Genomic DNA, 19,913 nt, shown 5'->3' with positions numbered 1-19,913 from the left:
CGCGGGTGCGCATCTCGTCTAGGCGTTGTAGCAGGGCCTTGCTCGGCAGGGGCCGGGACGGCAGCCCGGCGAGGGCGCTGTCCATGACTGGGTCGCCGAACAAGTCGACTTCATCCAGGGCCATGGCACCCCCCATGCCATCCATGCCACCCATACCGTTCATCCCGTCCATGCCATCCATACCGTTCATGCCACCCATGCCCTCCACGCCCTCCATTCCTTCCATTCCCTCCAGACCTTCCATGCCCTGGATTCCTTGGATGCCATGGATCCCCTGCATCTGCTGAACGGCCCCATCGCCGTCGTTCATGGTGGCCCCATCCATGAGGAGGTCCATATCGTGGGCGCTCATCAGGACCGTAGGCGTCGATCACCAACTACGCAAACAGTAAGTGACGGCCAGGCCAAAAGCGTCGGGCCGCCCGTTTGACGGGCCCAGGGGCACACGCAAGCGTGGCAGCAGACGGCGGCGGCGGTGGTGTTGCGTGGCCAACGCGCCTAGGAAAAAGCAATACAGCGAGTGCTGCGACCCGTTTCTTGGAGAAATCGGTCGTGAATAGGAAAATTGGATGAATGGGCAAGGAGACCTGGTGGCCAATGATGGATGACGGTGAAATGTCACGGTGCCGAAAATGGATGTTTGGGAACCCGTAACTACCCCCAAACGATCAGACAGCGAGTGTGCTGTGGGCGGGAAGGCGCTCTCTGGACCCGCGGGGCGAAGGGTGCGAACAGGATGCGGGAGAGTCGCCAAAGGTAAATCATGGAAAAAGTGAGCCTCCCCAGGCTCGATGCATTGAAGTCTTTCAGAGGTAAATTAGGAGAGGGTAGTAGTATGTATGTACTGTACCTTGGGCTGGCTTCCGCTGGTGAAGGTCGCTAACAGGGACCCGTGCAGGGACTCCGGACTCTTGCGCTGAGATTGCTGCATGTGGAGCAGGAGCGAACCAAAACTACTTCGCAATACACGTATCCCGTGTAACATACGGCTGTGCTATGTAAGATACGCGAGTACTCACTTGCCACGACCAATGTGGCTGGTGTGCAAAGTACCCACGCTAAACTTGGGAGTTGGAAATCGAGCAAAGGTGGGCAAATGTGGGGCGGGTTATCCGTAACTCGCATACGAAGTACGGAGTACGGATGTCGCTACCAAAAGAACTGGCTCACCGCTTTTACGCACGTACCATGCAAAGTCGCTAAAGTTACAGAAGGTCAAGTCGCTAACACAAATCTACAGTGCTTCTGCTATAGTGGTTTTAGTGGCTTGACCCACTATATTTCAAATGTCGCACAGCGCCTCATTCTGCCGGCCAAATTTGGCGGTGAGCCAATTCTTCTGGTACCGACGTCCGTACGTACATCAGTACCCGCAGGTATTGCAAAAAAATGCTACTCCGTATTCTTGGCGCGTTTCCCAGCAACGCGTTGCTGGGCCCACACTCGACTACTCCATAGTTCCCGCCGGTTCCAGGGGTCTGCTCTTCAAGGGCACGTCATTGTTCGGCAGCTCTCGCATGGTCATCGTACCAAGCAAAGGTACAAAGGTACCTTATGTACACATACCCTACTTGGGCAGGATAATGTACTTTAGGTAATAATGTTCTCAATTCTCGGCGTGGCGCATCTGATGAAGACACGAATCGAATTACGGAATACACGTTGCTGTTTGGGGCTCAGATAAACAGCTCAGGCTCAACCATGAGCGTAAGATAAGGCACAGCCGCCCAGCTGAGGTAGGGAGGTGGTAAACATACAGATGACACTCTAGTTCCCAATGCCTATGCAAGTCTGCATTCACGTAGCACAAAGCTCTTTCACCTACCTCAGCCAAAAATCTGTAGTGAGCGGCAAGACAGATTCCCGATCGAAATCAGTTCCCAGGGTGAGGTGCAACAACGCGCTGCGCCCGCTGCTCCCTAGGTTCGAGAATGTACGTACATAGGGTACCTTACAAACCCTGTCTACATGCCGTATTTTTGTTTCGTGCATTCGGTGCTTAGCACTGCGGATGTGCTGTAGTGTCCTTGAGTAGTTAGATGGGATTCTGGAGCCCGCATGTTGAGTGGGTTTTGGTGGGAACGCGGCACCGAGCCAATGACCTCGACGCATTCCACGGATCCTGCGTGTGGCCCTTGCTTGTTGCTGGCTGCTAACGCGCCAGACAAAGAATTGCTAAATCGCAACAATGCCCCAGCCAGTAGAAGAACTATCTGCAACAAACTAGTGCGCAGTCAACCACTTCCTTCTCGCCCCGTTCAACACAATACACTCGCCGATGCTTCAGCATAACCCGACAAGTCTTGTATCATTCACGCGACAGGATATAGGAACTGCAAAAAGAAACTCCAGAAGCATCAAGCTCAGCAAACAAAAAATACGCGGCCACACTCCAGCCATGATATGATATAGCGCCATATCCTTGCATTCTCTTCGACGGGATCTCTATTCTTCGCCGTCCTTCATTCTTACCTTTGTCTCCCGATCTTGAGCGCGCGGTTGAGCCTTTACGCCAAACCACGATTGCAGCCATGGCAGCCCCGCAACTGCAGCCGTCTTCTCCCCCGTCCTCCCCGCTCTCCGTTCTCTCGCAATCGCCCTCTCCGCCCAGCCCGGCGCTGGCCACCTCCAAGCCCTACCCCTCGCCCTCTTCCAGCGCTCACACGTCAGGTAGCGCGTCGCCATTAAAGCCTTGCGACATGTTGGATTCCACCGAGGAAATCCGGGTGCGGACAGACGAGCCCCCGCCGCCCAAGCGCCGCCGCATTGCGGCCCCTCCCAAACCACGCACGACTGCCTACATCGACCTGGAGAAGCGCGGCGTGGAGGAGGACGAGAATCTCCAGAGGCTCCTGTCGGCTCTGCGGAAGAAGAAGAAGATTGTGGTCATTGCGGGCGCAGGCATCTCCGTTTCCGCAGGGAGTACGTCCCCTCCATCAATGGCTGTCGAGATGATGACGCGAGCCCTGTTCGCTAACCCACAGCGCAGTCCCAGACTTTCGCTCGTCCACGGGCTTGTTTGCCACTCTCCGTGGACAGCACAAGCTCAAGGCGTCCGGGAAGCACCTCTTTGACGCGTCAGTGTACAAGCACGATGCGTCAACTGAGTCCTTCCACACCATGGTCCGTGAGCTGGCCCAGATCACGTCCAAGGCGAAGCCAACTCCCTTTCACCACATGCTCGCCTCAATCGCCGCCGAGGGGAGACTTTTGCGCATGTATAGCCAGAACATCGATACCCTCGACACCCAGATGCCGCCGCTGGCAACAACGGTTCCTCTGAACACCAAGGGACCATGGCCCACTACCGTCCAGCTTCACGGCGGGCTCGAGAAGATGGTTTGCACAAAGTGCGGCCACATAGAACCCTTCAATGCGTCTCTATTTGAGGGCCCGGAGCCCCCATTGTGCGAGAATTGCAAAGAACAGGACGAAGTACGGACCGCCTTTGCAGGAAAACGCAGCCACGGAATCGGCAGGCTCAGGCCCCGCATAGTCCTGTACAACGAGTACAATCCCGACGAGGAGGCTATCGGGAATGTGTCCAAGGCCGACCTGCGGAGGGTGCCCGACGCGGTTATCGTGGTGGGCACGAGTCTCAAGATTCCCGGAGTGCGGAGGATTGTCAAGGAAATGTGTCAGTTGACCCGGAGCAGAAGGGACGGCCTCACAGCGTGGATCAACATTGATCCAGAGCCCCAAGGCGCCGAGTTCAAAGACTGCTGGGATCTTGTCGTGCGCGCAAAGTCCGACGATATCGCAGAACTCGTCAACCTGCCGCGTTGGGACCAGCAAGACATAGGAGATCCCAAGGGCTACATGGTCTCGGGAGACGAACAGAAGGAGAAGCGGTGTGCAGACAGTCTGAAACGCGACAGGGTCGACGTCTTGCTCGAGCGCAAGCGCTCAGGAGGCGCAGACAAGGACGGGTTCGTCTCCCCGCAAGCGTCGCAGACGATTACGGACCAGACGCCGCGGCCGCTCGAGCAAGGAAGCATGCCCACCCCGAGCGGGAGCCCACGGGCTCTCAGCCCGGTTTCCACGGCCAAACCGGTGGCCAAGGGCCAGTCGAAGCAGAGCACCCTCACCTTCGGCAATGGCCTCCCTTCGAAACCTACCCAACCGTCGAAAAAAGCACCCGCCAAGCGGAAATCCCGCCAACCGAGGAGAGAGCCCACGAAGCCCAAAAACAGGCTGGACCAGACTTTCCGCGCCACAAAGGCCAGCGCTGCGGCGCCTCTCAAAGACGCCCAAACGCCACAGAAACAGCCCCCTTCCGACCCATACTCCTCAGACCTATCCTCCCCTCTCGACTTGCCAAACGACTTCGTCAGCCTGCCCTCGCTGCGTCCCGAAAACAAGGTCGGCAAGGTCGCCCCGCTCACCATCCTCACCAAGCCGCCAGACGCCGATGGGTACGCCGCGGCGTGGCAGCCGGGAAGAAAGGGCGAGGACGGCACGCTGACGACGCCTACCGAGGACTCGAACGCGGCAGCAGCCCTGGGGACCATCTCGCCTCGGTCGAAGCCCAGGAGCATGGGGCATCTTATCGATTGAGTTGGCCGAGTGCCCGTCTGTATGCAACAGGACCTCAGGTGACTTGACTTGGTAGCGGATTTGTGCTGTTTTACAGGTCGGAGATGTGTTCCCGTGGCGTTCCTGCTCGGCCATCAGCTAGCAGGCGCCATTGGATGTTACCAGATATGGGTGTATAATCAGCGTGTTTGTTAATAGCTTGGTTTCTGATAGAAACTTTCGTGCGGTGCTGCTCTTCCGAAGGAGAAAGATGATCCACACATAGAGTCCGCCCTGGGAGGCGAACCTACGTAATTGGAGGCATGGTGCTTGACCCCGAGGTCAAAACCTGGCGGCTTTTAGAGCACGAGAGCTAGCGAGTGCTATCAGCTCGTTGCTTGGAAATCTCGGATGTCCTTCTGGTGTCAGATACGGCCGTCGATCGGCTCGTGGACTCTAGCGGTTCGTGTAGGAACACTAATCATGTATATAGAGAAGCGTCTGAAGTACACACCATTGCTCTTTTCCCACCTCTAAACCCAAGGCAACGATACATAAAACATAATACACATTCCTTGTTCCTTCCCTTACGATCCGTCAGAGGACGCGAGCGCGACTTCACCATGTTTTGGTGTGCGTGTCCCGTGTGCCGAAACTTCGTAGAACCCAGGGAAGGAGTTTCGACCAGAGACATGATCGAAAGAACGGAGCAGATAGAGCAGGTAAAGAAAAAAAAACAGACGCCTTCCCCCCCCCCCCCCCCCCTTTTTCCCCCCAAGCCACCCACGCTATGATCTTGGTCGATAAGACCACCAGAGCACGCTAAACACAGACCAGCAAATATGCATAGAGCCCTTCTCTTCTTCCTCAAGATGCCTGTTCTTTGGAGGTAGAAGCAGTGCCATCTACTACGGCGCCCTGTTGCGCTCCCCATAACGAATGCCATGGCACCGCCATATCAACCGCATCATCCATGATGACCAACGCAAACTCCGGGTATGTGTGCTCTTTGTCTCCTTTCGCAAACCCGAGGAGCGCAAAGCGAAGTGGAAAGTAAAAAACAAGACAAACACTCCGCCCTTCCTTTCTCTCATATCCGTGACGCCAATGACGATGCATGATGTGTAAGGTCATAGTAGGGAGGCCAAGTTGAATGGAAAACGATAATGCCATCGTTGGTTGAAAAGGCCATGAGGATAGTTAGGTCTGATGGGTTGCCCTAATAAGGGCTATGGCGGGCTGGTGGGCTCCGGCTTTGCCACGACGGGTGTCGGAGAGGAACATTCCTGTTGTTCTCTGGCCGACGGTGGCGGTAAAAGTTGAGGCGGTCACCGTCCTCATAGTAATTGCGACGCCGAGGCTCCTCTCTTCGGTCGTCCCTCCTCTCATCGCGCCTCTCTTCCCGGCGCTCTTCACGCCGGTCATCGCGGTAAGGGTCCCGGGGGCGGCGTTCTTCTCGATCGCTCGCAATTTCGCCATCCTCCAAGTCTGGGTTTCTCGCACGCTTGAGCTCGTTGGCTCGCTCCTCCTCTCGCTTCAACCTCTCCTTTTCTTTATCCTTTTCGATGAGGTCTCCAAACATCCTCTGAAGTCGCTTGCCAGAGACCTTCACCTCGCCAATGGGCCAGATCGAGGAGAGGAACTCCCTGCTACCATGTTAGCATGCGACGGGCACCGGGTTGCCAGTCAAATCACGGGGCCACTCACCAGAACTGGGGTTCCAAACTGTCAAGGTCGGCCCCATTCTCCGCTCGCAGGTTCTGGAGAAAGCTTCCGAACGTGCGGATCTCCTCGCCAAGGATCTTGGCCCGTTCCTTTGCAGCCGGAAACCTCTCCTTGGAGTACATGATGCGCTCCATGTTCGCCTTGAGAGGCCGGAGAACTGACCACACCAGTTGCGTGTTGTCAGAGCTGTCAATCTCGTCGTCACGCAACTTTGACAGCTCATGGAAGCGTTCAACTGCTCTTTGGCGATCGCGCTTGTATCTCTCCATAGTCTCCGGGTCCATTTTCGGTCGCTCCTTGTCCTTGGGCTTCTTCTCTTGCCTACCCTCAGCCTCGAGTCTTCGGTGTTTAGGGCCGCGATCATCGTAATCGTCGTTGTATTTGCGCTTGTCAGGCCGAGGCGTGCTGCGGTCGTTAGCGTTGCTATAGGACCGGTGATGATCACGGTCACGGTGTTGACTCGGCTTCTTGGACATGGGCGGAGCCGGAGACGCCGAGACCGAACCGGTGTCCCCGCGGCGGATCCCGTTTGTCAACAGCTTCTTGCTCCGGTGGTGGTTTTCCACCGCCTTCTTCGCGTTGGCATCATCTGAGTACTTGGCCATCAGGACTGACAAGAGGTACTCGGACCGTCGGACAAGATGAACCGCCCCGGGAGACTGTATCCCCTTGTCATCAGCCCTCCGGCGTTCCTCCTTTTTGTCAACACGGTGCTCTTCCAAGAAGAACTTGTCATGCATCTGCAGCTCAGGATCATCCCTGATCTGTGTCCAGGCCCCAAACCCGTACTTGTTGATACCGACAAGCAGCATGCCATCTTCGCGCGCGCCCCATTCGCAGGTATATTGCGCTGCTTTACTGGCATCTGGTAGTCTGAATGACAAGACGTCGCCATGCTCGGCGAGCACACGGCGTAGGAGCCTAAGCTGGGGTGGTCGTTCAACAACGGTTTCCGCATTGACTTTGCGAACCTCGCCAAAATCAACCAGCACGGCCTTTTTGTCCTTTTTCGCGAGAGGTTTGCCTGCCCTCTCCTCTTCTTCGCGCAGTCTCTCGTTATTGGCCTCCACCGCTTGTTTGCTCACAGCGACAAGATCGTCGATGATCGACTTGAGGAAATCGTGGTCCCGGTCGCTTAGGCGGGCGTCGTGAACAATTTCGTCTTCCCGGTCCTCGAAGAAGCCGTAACGGAAGAAGGCGCGAATCAAATTGCGCGTTTCCTTCTCGTTAAGAGGACGGCGTGGATCTGAGAGCAATGCCCTTTGCTCCTCCAGCTCCTCCAGCTCCTGTTTCTCGCGTTGCCTCTTCTTCGCAAGGCGATCAGCGCGGTCTGACTCGGCGTTCTTCTTGGAACCCTTCAGCGCAGCCTTGCGGGGAGCGCTCTCTTCCATAGCCTTGGCCAGATACTCCTCGTGCTTCTTCTTCTCCTCTTCAGCCTTGACGGCCGCAAGTTCTTCGGCAGGAATGATCTGATCCCAGTCGAGATTCATATGGTCGAACTTGACATCCGTTACTTGCATCCAGTTGTCCCAATCGATACCGCCGCTGCTGAGGTTGATCTTGTCATCGATATCGGTCTTCGTCACCTCGGCATTCTCAAGAATCGCGTCGATGTCCAGCTGCTCGAGCTTCTCCTGGTTGCTCGACTGCTCAAACAAGTTTTGAGAACGCATCTTGAGAATCATCGAAATATCCTCGGCAGTCTTTGCCTCGTCGATCTTCAGACCCTTCTCCTTGAACTGCTCGCGGAGGGCCTTGCCATCGTCCGTGACACCGGCCTGTATGGTGAGGTACTCGAGGAAAAGCTTATTACGCGCCCGGTTGACAACTTCTTCCTCAATGGTCTGCTTAGCAACAAGCCGATACACGCTAACAGGCTTTTTCTGTCCAATACGGTGAGCCCGTGCCATTGCCTGCAAATCGGCCTGAGGATTCCAATCAGAGTCGTAGATGATGACGGTGTCCGCAGTCATCAGATTGATACCGAGGCCGCCAGCTCTTGTGGAGAGCAGGAAACAGAAATCTTCGCTATCCTCGGCGTTGAAATGGTTGATGGCCATACGACGAGGGCCAGCAGGGATCGTGCCGTCCAATCGCTGAAATTGGTAACCGCGAACACGAAGATAATCACCCAAGATGTCCAGCATCTTAACCATCTGACTGAAGATCAAAACACGATGGCCGTCCTTTTTGAGCTTGGCGAGAAGCTGGTCCAGCAGCATCATTTTGCCGCTACTTGTGATCAGACCCTTGATTTGGTCTTCCCGACGAGTGCTCCCAGCCAGTACACGCTCTTCGGCGCCCTGAAACATGTACGGGTGGTTGCTGACCTTCTTCAGCTCCATCATGATATTGAGCAGCGATTGCTTGTGGCCGTTGCTGGCATCGCGAAGGGCGGCATAATTCCGAGTGAGGATGTTCTTGTAGTACTCCAATTGGACATCTGAGAGTTCGACACGGATGATCTTTTCAGTCTTGGGTGGTAGGTCTGACTCGACAGTCTCCTTTGTTCTGCGCAAAATGAAGGGGGCAATGGCGCTGTGCAACTCCCGAAGCTTCTCCTGGGTCTTCAATCGCCTGGCTTCATTTTGTTCCTCGTCCGTGGCATCCTTGTTATCGGCACTCGAGAGCAACTCGAGCTCCTCGTCAATCAGAACTTTCCCTGGGTTGAGGAAGTCTAGAAGTGCTGACAACTCGGCAAGATTATTCTGGATTGGCGTGCCAGTGATGAGAACCCTGCAGGGAATCCCGAAGCTGTTGAGCTTGTAATACAACTGAGACTCGCGGTTCTTCAGACGATGGGCTTCATCAACAGCGAGAACCTGCCACTTGATGCCTTTGAGAGTCTCCGCATCGGCGAGAATATAGTCGTAAGAGGTGACCAGAACATTGAACTTGGTCTTCTTCGGGTTCCCGTCAATGAAGAGCTCATACTCCCTAATGTTGGCGCGAGCCGCCTCGGGTCCGAGATAGACAACGTAGTTGAGATCCGGAGCCCAGTTGTTGAAAGTATCACACCATGCGGGAATAACACTGAGGGGTGCGACGACAAGGAAAGGCCCCTCCTGACCACGATCGTTGCGGAGCCAGCTGAGGAAGGAGACAGTTTGGACCGTCTTGCCGAGGCCCATCTCGTCAGCCAAGATGACATTGTTTCCGCGCGTCCAGTTGAGTGCAAGGAAATTGAGGCCCTTCAATTGGAATTCACGGAGCTCGCCACCTTTGATGTAAGGTGGTTGTTTCTCCAACTTCGTCATCCTCGAGCGAGTGTCGAGATTTGCTTGCTTCCGATCAGACTGCCAGGAACGGGTCGACCGGTCCAAGAACTGATCGATTTTGTCCTGGGCATGGCTGCTGATTAGGGCAGCATCCTCCCATGTGCAGTCGTCATACTGGAGCCCCTTCCACTTGACAAAATATTCCATGCCATTCTCACCATCGCGAACGGAGACGATGCGTTCGACTTTGGTGTAGTCATCCAAAGCTTCCTCTTCCCGCTCTCGATCGAGCAGCCATTGCTCGCGTTGCTCGGGGCTGATTTCATCACCACCAAACTTCAGGTCTAGCTCGTACTCTACCGTCTTCTTGAAGTAGTTCTCGAGCCGGCGAAATCCGCGGAACCCTGCGACGGATTCGGTTGTCTCCCAGGTGTTGTGGAGATGTGACTTGCCCTGCCACTTAATGTAGTATTCGAAGTCATGGCGCGTGGACTCGGGTGAGAGTTCGACGCCTTCCTTGGGGCGATGGCGCAGAATCTTCTCAATGTACGGCGAGTTATCCTCCAAATCGGCGGCCCAGTAACCGGGAGTAACCTCGTCTTCTTCCTCGTCATCCACGTCGCTTTCTTGATAGGCGCCGGCTGAGACCTGGGCCGCCCGACGGTTCGACCACCGCTTCTCAGCCAACGCCAGTGTAGGCTGTAACTCTTGTTGCCGCCGAACCTTTTTCCGGAAGCTGCGGGCCTTGGCGCCACCGTACGTATCGGAGTCCGAATCGTCGACGGATGGTTGACGGGCTGGTGTGCCTCGCTTGGAAGCTGTCACGTAGGAGGGCTGTTAGCGGAACCAGCTAGCTAGACAGGCGCAAAGACAGCGGCTCCACATACTGGGCTGAGAGCGCTCGAGGCGGCGACGCTTATTCGACGACTTTCGGCGGGCCGGAGTAACATCAGAGTCTGATTCATCTTCATCACCGTCCGACTCCACCTATTCGCAAACGTTAGCGGAAGGGTCTGTGGCAGCTCTACGCGACTAGCACATACCACCTTGCGGCGTTGCGAAGGACGCGACTGTTTAAAGAGTTTCGTTAGTTACCGAAGGATAGCGGAGATAGCGGAGCAATATCATACACTACGTCTCAAGCCATACAACTCTGGGTTTTCCCGAATGTATTCGTCGTCTAATATATGGGCCGCTTTCCGTTTTGGGGCGGTCGAGGCCGACACGGGTCGATCAGACGCGTCGTTACTCTGAGCAGAGGCAGGGCTGTCTTCCTCGTTGAAATCTGCATCGTCCGGGGCATCATGTTCGCTCGAGTGGGACGCGTCGTCTTGCTCATCTGGGGCGAACTCCGGCTCATCATCCGCGGAGCCGGCATCATCGGCAGAGTCGGGAGATGCGCCACCGACACCAGAAGGCTGTGTGTCTGACAGATGACTATTGCTTTGGGCGGCGTCCGCTACGTGTGTGCTATGTTCGTCCGGCGATGGGGAGGTGTGTCCATTCACCGGACCAGGGTCTGGGGATGTTGACATGACGATCTGGGGAGCGCAAGCTACCTGCTACACAAGACGACGATGTCAGCAACAAATCTCTCACAGCCGGAGGGCGCTGACGAGGGCTTCGAGTAGAGTCCACTCCGGCGACCCATGACCATAATACAACGACAGAAAACAAGCAATGGCCACGCGTCAATCACGCTTGTCGCATCCGGTACGTGTAAGTGTTAAGGACGAGGCTGCGAGTGATGTCAGGAAGCGATTGTGGCCCTCAACGACCGCCGGCGCCGATCGAACTGGTGTAACGGTATCATGGCTATCGCGGGCATCGAATTTCATTTGTTTTTGGGTGTCTGACGGCGCCGGGAGGCAGCAGGGGGCACGTCTTGATGGGCGCGTGCCAGGATCGATGGCCGATTTGATGGACAAGACGCGGCGGGTCACGACGTGGTAAAAGGGCTCAAGGAACAGCAAGTGTAGCGACTTACAGGTCATCAACAACCACCTCCAGGCAGCAGACCTTTGCCTCAAGTCGTTTCAAGGTCTGTGGCGATTGGAGTTGTGGTGGGGTTGAAAGCGCTGAGGACCCCAGTTGGTTTAGTGGTGATGGTGTAGCGGAAATTCGCAGTGGTGGTCGGTCGGAGGAGAAAGAATGGGAAAATGGTGAATCGGAGCCAGGCACCCGATGGCCTGTGCTGAGCCTGAGGTAGCCCCACTCAAGAGGCGCGGATTGGCCCCAACAGTCCGTTCAGCGAGGCTGACAGCTGGCTTCCCGTTTTGGGACTGGCCCTTCAGCTGCGGCGTCGAGCTTGAACCTGTGTACCCCGTACCTACACCTGATTCCGATTGCCGTCCTCACGTTTTCGGACTGCCAAGACAACTCGATGGATCGCGGTTACGCTGCGGTTGCGTGCAATAAGGTCGGTGGACGAGGTGTAAGAGATGAATTTTCGTGCTTTTTCTGCGTTGATTGGCGAACGGACTGATAATCAGTGTGTTGTGAGATTGACTCGGATATGCTCTAGTTGAGTCTTAGCAAATGTCGGATGTGGAAGTTCATGGGGCAAGCGGAAGAGAGGAGGGGAGAAAGAGAGGAGGAAGGAGGAAGCACCGGCTCGCTGCCGCGGCGTCCGTTTTGAGGGAACCGGCGAACGACCCGGAGCGGTCAGCATGGTATGCGCATGCAAGGCATCATTCGGGCATGACGGAAAATTCGAAGCTCGACTCCTTGCTAACCTGCACGAAACACCGTATCAAGCATCTTGGGCTTTCTGATAAACCGAGCCTCGCTTTGAAGTATTATACACCAGCGCCTCATGGAGGATCTCGTGTGCCCGGAGCTTCTGCAAATTTAGATGGCAGTTGCAGTTCAATATAAATTTGGGAACGCCTGTCATGGAACCAGCTTCTGGACTTGAGACCAGAAAGGAAGAACACTGATCGGAAAACAAGGAGGAGGCGGTTTGATGGGGAAATAATGATGGAATGACTTCGGTAAAGGTAACGGAGAGGTTCCAGAGCCAAATCCATCATCCATCCCAAGAATGTACATGCACTTCTCCCATCACCAACAACAGCTGTTCTCCCACCTCAGGACTTAGGTTCTTCGCTGATAGTAAAAGAGAGAAAACTTCCGAGGTTCATCCATGGTCCTTGCAGGCTTGGTTAGACCTCTGCAGATTGTTGGTATAACGGAAGCCCAAATAGTGTATAACTCTTCATTGACTTGTCGAGTCCATTACTGAGTTACAATATGAATGCAGCTCGTAACTGAAGCTCGATGCCTGCTGGCAATTTAATGAGGGGTGAGTCGCAGAACCTGTTAAAGCGTGACGTGATGGTAAGTAATGAATGAGGGTGGATATGGAAAACAACCGCCCAAAAAGTACTAGTAGTAGGCCTTGAGCTGTTGGCCTATCAGCTGTGACGCATTCAGGCTGACGGCGCCAAGAACGTCGCTTTCCCTTTCCTCCCTTTGAGGCAATAAGCGGGTCCTGAACTTTTTGGCCCTGCCCCGCGATATGCTGGTAGCATTTTCGCGGGACACGGTTTTGACCCACCAAATGCAAGTGCCCCTCCTTTGGCATCCAGAATTCGAGGTCTGCCCACTTTTAGAACCCGCAATTTCTCTCGCACCGAGGACCTACGTGCAGTGTTTGAGGGTTCCCAGCTGTCCCTTGTTCATACCGTCCGACTTCTTCGACAACGATACCGCCGTTGGCTCAGGACAAACAGCTGTGCCCCTCCGTAACGCCCGAGAATCAGCACCATGGCCGACAAACTTACTCGGTAAGTTCTCGCAGTTACCGGGACCGAACACAGCATCATTTGCGCCGGTATATGCGACTTTGTGCCGTGGGCAGCGCTAACGGCTTGGTAATAGTGTCGCTATCGTCAGTAGCGACAAGGTACGCCCACTTCCCGATCGCCTGTTGCTCCGCTGTCACCGGAATAAGAGAAAAAAAGGAGAGCCTGACCGAGCTGACGACGGATGTGAATAGTGCAAACCGAAGGTGCGAGACGGCGCCTGCAAGGCCACGACGTGGTGGTGCTGACAGCAACAGAAATGCCGCCAAGAGTGTAAGAAGTCTTGCCCGGTGGTTAGGTCCGGAAAACTCTGCGTATGGCTGGCCCCTCCCCTACCGAACGTATATGCGTGCAGCTAATTGTCTTGTAGATCGAGGTATGTTTTAGCCCGACCCGCCCTGCTGGCAGGATATCGCGACCTGACAGCGCGCTAAGGTGACCCCGGAATCTCGACTCGCCTTTATCTCCGAACAACTGTGTATTGGTTGCGGTATCTGCCCGAAGCGCTGCCCCTTCGGCGCCATCACTATCATCAATTTGCCCACCAACCTCGAGAGCCAAATCACCCATCGATATGCTGCCAACAGCTTCAAGCTCCATCGCCTTCCCATGCCGAGACCCGGAAATGTCCTAGGTCTGGTGGGAACCAACGGTATTGGCAAGAGTACGGCTCTCAAGATCCTCAGCGGCAAGCTCAAGCCCAACCTCGGCAAGTACGACAACCCACCGGATTGGGAGGATGTGATCAAGTATTTCCGCGGCTCTGAGTTGCAGAGTAAGTCGGTCTGGACAGAATCGGACCAGCCAGCTGGTTGACACGCCAACAGACTACTTCACTAAGCTGCTCGAGGATGACCTCAAGGCCGTCGTCAAGCCGCAGTACGTCGACCAGATTCCCAAGGCCATCCGCACCCCCGACAAGAGCGTCAAGGCCTTGATTGAAAGCCGCGTCTCGATGGACAACCTCGACGAGGTGCTTGACACTTTGGGTACAATCGCACTTTCAAGCCAGGCCAGGATTGATCGACTAACACGGCACAGAGCTGCGGCACATTTATGACCGCGATGTTACACACCTGTCTGGTGGTGAGCTCCAGCGTTTCGCCATTGGCACCGTCTGTGTCCAGAACGCCGATGTGTAATCCTCCATCCTTCCGCTCCTCAGCTGGGGCTTAGCTTACAAGTGTTGCAGCTACATGTTCGATGAGCCGTCGTCGTACCTCGATGTCAAGCAAAGACTGAGTGCGGGCCGCATCATTCGGTCGCTGCTGCGTCCTGATGACTACGTCATCGTTGTCGAACACGATCTGTCTGTGTTAGACTATCTCTCGGATTACGTCTGTGTTCTCTATGGTCAGCCTGCGGTTTATGGTGTCGTTACCCTCCCGTACTCCGTCCGCGAAGGCATCAACATCTTCCTGGATGGCCACATTCCGACCGAGAACCTGCGTTTCCGTGAGGAAAGCTTGACCTTCCGCATCGCAGAAGGCACCGAGGATTTCGTTGCCGAGAAATCGCGGGCTTTCCGTTACCCGGCCATGGAGAAGACGCTTGGCAACTTCAAGCTGAGCATTGACGCCGGTTCTTTTTCTGATTCGGAAATTATTGTCATGATGGGTGAGAACGGTACCGGAAAGGTGAGTTAGGAACGTAAAGAACCGTCCATGCATGATTGGCGGCTGACCTATGAAGACAACTTTTTGCCGTCTTTTGGCTGGTTCGCTCAAACCTGATGGAACTCAAAAGGTTCCTGAGATGAGGATCAGCATGAAGCCGCAAACCATTACGCCCAAGTTCGAGGGTACTGTGCGGCAGCTCTTCTTCAAGAAGATCAAGGCAGCCTTCCTGTCTCCCCAGTTCCAGACTGACGTCGTCAAGCCCCTCAAGCTTGACGACTTCATTGACCAGGAAGTGAAGAATCTTTCCGGTGGTGAACTTCAGAGAGTAGGTTCACAAACTGCCGAGCTGGTTTGACCCCTTACTAATGCTAGACAGGTTGCCATTGTCCTGGCCCTGGGTATGCCGGCGGATATCTACCTCATTGATGAGCCCTCTGCGTGTAAGTCTCCCGTATACCCCCCCCCCCCAAATTAGGCATTACCGGCATCATGCTCACATGGATACAGATCTCGATTCTGAACAGCGTATCATGGCTAGCCGTGTCATCAAGCGATTCATCATGCACGCTAAGAAGACTGCCTTCATTGTAGAGCACGATTTCATCATGGCCACTTATCTGGCCGATCGTGTCATTGTCTTCGACGGCCAGCCCGGTATCAATGCGCACGCCAACAAGCCCGAGTCGCTGCTTACGGGTTGCAACACCTTCTTGAAGAACTTAGATGTCACCTTCCGCCGTGACCCCACCAACTTCCGGCCTCGTATCAACAAGGCCAACTCGCAGCTCGACCAGGAGCAGAAGCTCAGCGGCAACTACGTAAGTCCCTCGGCCAATTTTTTTTTGGGGGTAACCTGACTGACCTTCTATAGTTCTTCCTGGAAGAGGGCGAGAAGAGCTCGTGAAAAGGGCATTCCAAAGGACACCCACCACAAGCACGACCGTCGTCCCCCTCACAATGATGCATCCAATCCTGGCGTTCTAGGCGTTCAAAATGGCGGGAATTGTAAATGTCGCCCGGATTGCGTCGGGAGAAGTGCTGACGGTGCATCTGATGAGGGAGGCGTGTCCGAGGACGACGATCCGGACATTACCATCGACGTCGGCAGCCGATGCCCTGTTGCCTGGCTCTACCGAGATTCGGTTCACGTAGGCCGAGCCGTCTTTTGCTTGCTAAAGACTTGGAGGAATAAGGCGGCAATCTTGGTGGATTGACGGGCAATGGATCAAGTCGGATGACTGCCGCGGGTTTGAGCGCAGACTCTGCGAACCGTCGAGGCGAAATGTAGCGCGTTAGATATCGTACGCAGCCGTGGAAGTTGAGCACGGATGAATCGAGATACAAATCTGAACCCAATTGTGCGATTGAGGCAGCAGTTCGACTGTGAAGAGAACATGATGAAAATGATCACCGTAGTAGCATAGGATGGCAGGGAGCCTGTCCGGTACCCTGGCTATTACGTAGCTACTCAATTCAAAACTTTTGTAACTCCTTACTCTGCTGCGGCGGACACCCATGCAAGGGGCCGCTGGGACTCTTCTCAATTGATTACAATATATCTTTGCTACTGACTGACGGATGACCTGGCGTGGTTAAGTAAAGGAGAGAGTGTAAGTGGGCAACGTACTTGTACCTTTGGCGGCCCTCCTCCCCGTAAGTCTCTCTCTCTCTCTCTCTCTCTCTTGTTCTCTCACACTCATTGGCTCTCGAACCCCCGCCCTCCTCCTCCATCTGCCCAACCCCATACTCAACGATGCCTCTCAGCCGCTATACAACACTCCCATGTTACTATCCTCTGCTCGCGGGGGAAAGCGGGAGAGGGCTAGCATCCATGGTGGTTCCAAGCCGAGACCGGGCGGTGGTGAATCCTCAGAAGCGGAGCCCGAACAACAAATCATCGCCGTCCGAGCGGATCCTCGTCGCCTGACCGAACCCGAAAAGGGGGGATGGGGTTCTAGTCCTCTTCGATCTCTCCCTCCTCGCTCCCCGCCCGGACGCTCGGCGACGGCCGTTCCTTCTCCTTGCTGGGGAGCGGAGTGCGCTGGCCGCGGCTCGGGGGACGATCGCCACTGCTGCTGCCTCCGCCGCCGCCGCCGCCGCCGCCGCCGCCGCCGCCGCCGCCGCCGCCGTTGACAGCACGCTCGCTGCTGCCGCCTTCGACCTTGACACGTTTCGCGGCCGGCCTGTTGCCGTCCCGCCGGTCGTGGTCGTCCTCTTCGGACGGGCGGGGCCGCGTGCGCGAGTACGAAGAGCTGGGCGGCCGCTCGTCGCCGTACGGCAGCTCGTCGACGTCGCGCTCCAGGATGCGGCGGCGGTAGATGCGTTCGCGGTCCTCCTCGCGGCTGCGGCGCTCGCGGTCGTAGTGGTTGACCTCGTCCAGGCGGGGAGGGCGGCGGTCGTAGTCCCGGTGGTCGCGATGGTCGCGGTCGCGGTCCCTCTCACGATCCCGCTCCCGCTCCCGATCCCGATCCCGGTCCCGGTCCCTCTCGCGATCCCAATCCCTGTCGCGCTCTCGGTCTCGGTCACGGTCACGGTCGCGGTAGTCACGATCGCGGTAGTCGCGCCGGTCACGGTCCCGATCGCGGTCGCGGTCGCGGTCGCGATCACGGTCACGATCACGGTCACGATCACGTTCACGGTCACGATTACGTTCACGCTCACGTTCGCGGTCGCGGTCCCGATCGCGCAGAGACGGAGACCGGCGAGCGGGAGACCGGCGATCCGAGAGCAGGACATCAGCCGCGCTGGTCTTGCGGTAGTTACGCTCGCGCTCGGCCACGGCGTGGCGGCGCTCGGCCTCGTAGGTATTGTGCTCCACCGGGCTGCGGCTCCTCACAGAACGGGCACTGCTGCGATGAGATCGCTCACCTCTGTCACGATAGCTGTCCGGGCGGTCACGGCGGCGCTGGCGCTCCCGCTCGGCCTCGTCCTCCTTCTCCTTGAGGCGGCGGATGTGCTTCTCGAAGGCCCCCCGCCGCGCTTCATCCGAATTGACAGCCTGGAAGGCGGGAACGTGAGCCAGCCGGCTCCGAACCTGCTCGTAAGTGTCATTGACGCTGATGGGGGGGTCCATCCGTTTCATGTGCGCACGGAGATCTTCCAGGGCGCGGCGCTGCTGACGGTCCAACTGCCTGTCCTCGTCGGTGCGCTTAGCCCGTTTTTGAACCTATTAACAGCACCAACAGTTAGCAAATTGACCCCCCTCTTGCCCGGTTTCCTTATCTCGAGAGTTGTCGGCCATGCTTAATTAACTCACCCGCTCAAAGATAAGCTCCAAAGTTTCGCGTTCAATGTTAGCTGTGCGCTGATCTCCCTTGACGACAGACTCAAACTCTTGGAAAGTGGTTTTCGGGGTGACCTCGAAGCGTTTGTCCTAGCACAGTTAGCGGGAGGGGAACATTCTCTTGTTTTGAAGTTTGACCAGGTGCGAGAGCTTACATCGATGACGTCGAGGACATCGTTCCTGATGCTTCTCAGGGCACGCTCCTCTTCCTCGACCACGTCCCAGAACAGCTCCATGGCGGTAGAGCCGGGGCGGCCAGCCATGGCCAGATAGCGCTCGTCAGATGCGATGAGCGGGTAGATGGAGCTCCACTTGGTGCCCGCCTTGATCTTGCCGTCCTTTCTGAGCTCGGAGAGGAGGGCGATGAAGTCATCGCGGGCCTTGCGGTCGCGGCGGAGCCGCTTGTTCTTCTCTTCCTGTAACGACTCGTTGAACTTGCGCTCCAAGGCCTTGATGTGGTTCTGGAAAACGGTCAAGACGTCGTATTTGGTGAGGGACTTGTACTTCTCGTCATTCTGGAAAGGAGCGGTGCTCTGGATGGTCTCCTGGGCCTCGGACCAGCGTGTGTAGGGCTCCAGGCTCAGAGTCGGCAGTAGCTCGATCAGGCCGTCCATGGCGCTCTTGCGCATGGCAACCTGCTGCTCCTTGTGGGCCTTCTTGAGGTCGGCGATGTAGTCTTCAAACAGCTGGCGCCGCTCGTTCTCGTCATTTGTGGAGCGGAAGATGGTCTCGCCCTCGATTATGGGGCGGGCCGTCTTCCAGCGCGTGTAGTGCTTGATCTCGGGATGGCTCCGCAGCATGGTCGCAAAATCGGCACGCAGCTTCGTCAGCCTCTCCTTTGCACGTTCCTTGTCTTGGACGACGACATCGTGGCAGTACTTGTCGAAGGCAGCCTTCCTGTCCTTGGGGTCTTTGATGGCGCGGAACTGCGGATCCTTGACGGTGGCCCGGACGGTCTGCTCCCACGTCCAGTCGGGCTGGACGCCGGCGCGGCGGAGGAGCTTGACGAAGGCGGCCTCGGCCTCCTCGGCAGTGGCATACTCGGGGTCGTTGGAGGCCGGGACGAAGGCTTGAGCCTGGATGTTGTTGCCCGAGGTCAGCTGTCGCGATTCATTGAGAGGCTCACGATGGTCGCGGTAATGATCGGCACCTCCCAATCCACCGTGGTGGCTGCCGCCCTGAGCGGTGTGCGGGGTGGCCGGTGTCCTGTCGCGCTGGTCAGCACAAAGAGGTCGCACACTCGAGTGTTGTCGGACGGGATGCTCACGCTGGTGTCGTCGGGGTGGCCTCGCCGCCGCCGGCCAGGGCTCGCTTGTAGACGTCGGGCATCTCCCACGAGCTCTGCTTCGTCTCAGTGTTGTACCAGTACTTGCGACCGCCCTCGGCCGTGTACTCCTTCCATGGCTGATTTGCGAGTGCGCGCTAGGGTCGCGAGTCAGCAATCCAAACTTGCAAAGGCGAAGCTCTCTTTCTTTCTCTCTCTCTCTCTCTCTCTCTCTCTCATTCATACCTCGGCGGGGCTCATGAGCTCTTCGGGCTTGGTCCACTGCGTGACCTTGGTCAGAGCGTTGTAGTAGTAGAGGCGGCCATCGGGGGTGCGATGCTCTTGCCAGGCGCCGCCCGGCGGCGCGAACGGGGCGTTCATGGTGTCCGAGGGTGGGTTTGGGGAGGTGCGCGGAGGGCGATTGTCTTTCGTTAAGTTGCTGAGGTTATGCGTATACGAGCCGAGTGTGTTCGGGATATGGAT

The 19,913-nt window shown here is 56.4% G+C and overlaps 4 protein-coding genes across 4 annotated transcripts; 2 read left to right on the top strand and 2 right to left on the bottom strand.

The window, feature by feature from the left end:
- Positions 1 to 2,699: 2,699 nt before the first annotated feature.
- Positions 2,700 to 4,557, top strand: MYCTH_99461 (uncharacterized protein; the record flags this gene model as incomplete). The annotated part of the gene is made up of 2 exons (XM_003659338.1): positions 2,700 to 2,922; positions 2,990 to 4,557. 2 exons carry the CDS (start codon positions 2,700 to 2,702, stop codon positions 4,555 to 4,557), a joined length of 1,791 nt encoding a protein of 596 aa, XP_003659386.1.
- A 1,040-nt stretch (positions 4,558 to 5,597) lies between these two features.
- Positions 5,598 to 11,027, bottom strand: MYCTH_2296350 (CDH1-like protein). The gene is made up of 5 exons (XM_003659337.1): positions 10,589 to 11,027; positions 10,502 to 10,528; positions 10,346 to 10,445; positions 6,223 to 10,276; positions 5,598 to 6,161 (listed from the first exon to the last, which is right to left on the bottom strand). The coding sequence occupies exons 1-5, from the start codon at positions 10,991 to 10,993 to the stop codon at positions 5,735 to 5,737; spliced, it is 5,013 nt and encodes a 1,670-aa protein (XP_003659385.1). The 5' UTR covers positions 10,994 to 11,027; the 3' UTR covers positions 5,598 to 5,734.
- Positions 11,028 to 13,599: 2,572 nt separating this feature from the next.
- On the top strand, positions 13,600 to 15,948 carry MYCTH_2296345 (uncharacterized protein). Its single transcript, XM_003659336.1, has 8 exons — positions 13,600 to 14,039; positions 14,092 to 14,253; positions 14,306 to 14,402; positions 14,457 to 14,901; positions 14,957 to 15,208; positions 15,260 to 15,323; positions 15,391 to 15,701; positions 15,755 to 15,948. The coding sequence occupies exons 1-8, from the start codon at positions 13,874 to 13,876 to the stop codon at positions 15,785 to 15,787; spliced, it is 1,530 nt and encodes a 509-aa protein (XP_003659384.1). The 5' UTR covers positions 13,600 to 13,873; the 3' UTR covers positions 15,788 to 15,948.
- An 889-nt stretch (positions 15,949 to 16,837) lies between these two features.
- MYCTH_2051026 (uncharacterized protein) lies at positions 16,838 to 19,811 on the bottom strand (the record flags this gene model as incomplete). Its single annotated transcript, XM_003659335.1, has 6 exons — positions 16,838 to 16,962; positions 17,023 to 18,049; positions 18,140 to 18,256; positions 18,322 to 19,372; positions 19,434 to 19,588; positions 19,677 to 19,811. 6 exons carry the CDS (start codon positions 19,809 to 19,811, stop codon positions 16,838 to 16,840), a joined length of 2,610 nt encoding a protein of 869 aa, XP_003659383.1.
- Positions 19,812 to 19,913: the final 102 nt, after the last annotated feature.

Source organism: Thermothelomyces thermophilus, chromosome 1 (assembly GCF_000226095.1).
Source record: "Thermothelomyces thermophilus ATCC 42464 chromosome 1, complete sequence".
Classification (NCBI taxonomy): Eukaryota; Fungi; Ascomycota; class Sordariomycetes; order Sordariales; family Chaetomiaceae; genus Thermothelomyces; species Thermothelomyces thermophilus.
The sequence above is the reverse complement of the archived record's forward strand: the minus strand, read 5'-3'. Positions and strand labels throughout refer to the sequence as shown.

Excerpts from the sequence above, each read along its gene's own strand:
- MYCTH_2296350 (XM_003659337.1), bottom strand. The coding sequence starts at position 10,993 with ATGTCAACATCCCCAGACCCTGGTCCGGTGAATGGACACACCTCCCCA. Across the intron at positions 10,529-10,588 it reads TGTATGGCTTGAGACGTAGT|TCGCGTCCTTCGCAACGCCG; the intron begins GTATGATATTGC and ends CTCTTTAAACAG. Across the intron at positions 10,446-10,501 it reads CTTCGCAACGCCGCAAGGTG|GTGGAGTCGGACGGTGATGA; the intron begins GTATGTGCTAGT and ends GTTTGCGAATAG.
- MYCTH_2296345 (XM_003659336.1), top strand. The coding sequence starts at position 13,874 with ATGCCGAGACCCGGAAATGTCCTAGGTCTGGTGGGAACCAACGGTATT. Across the intron at positions 15,209-15,259 it reads CCGGTGGTGAACTTCAGAGA|GTTGCCATTGTCCTGGCCCT; the intron begins GTAGGTTCACAA and ends AATGCTAGACAG. Across the intron at positions 15,324-15,390 it reads CATTGATGAGCCCTCTGCGT|ATCTCGATTCTGAACAGCGT; the intron begins GTAAGTCTCCCG and ends ACATGGATACAG.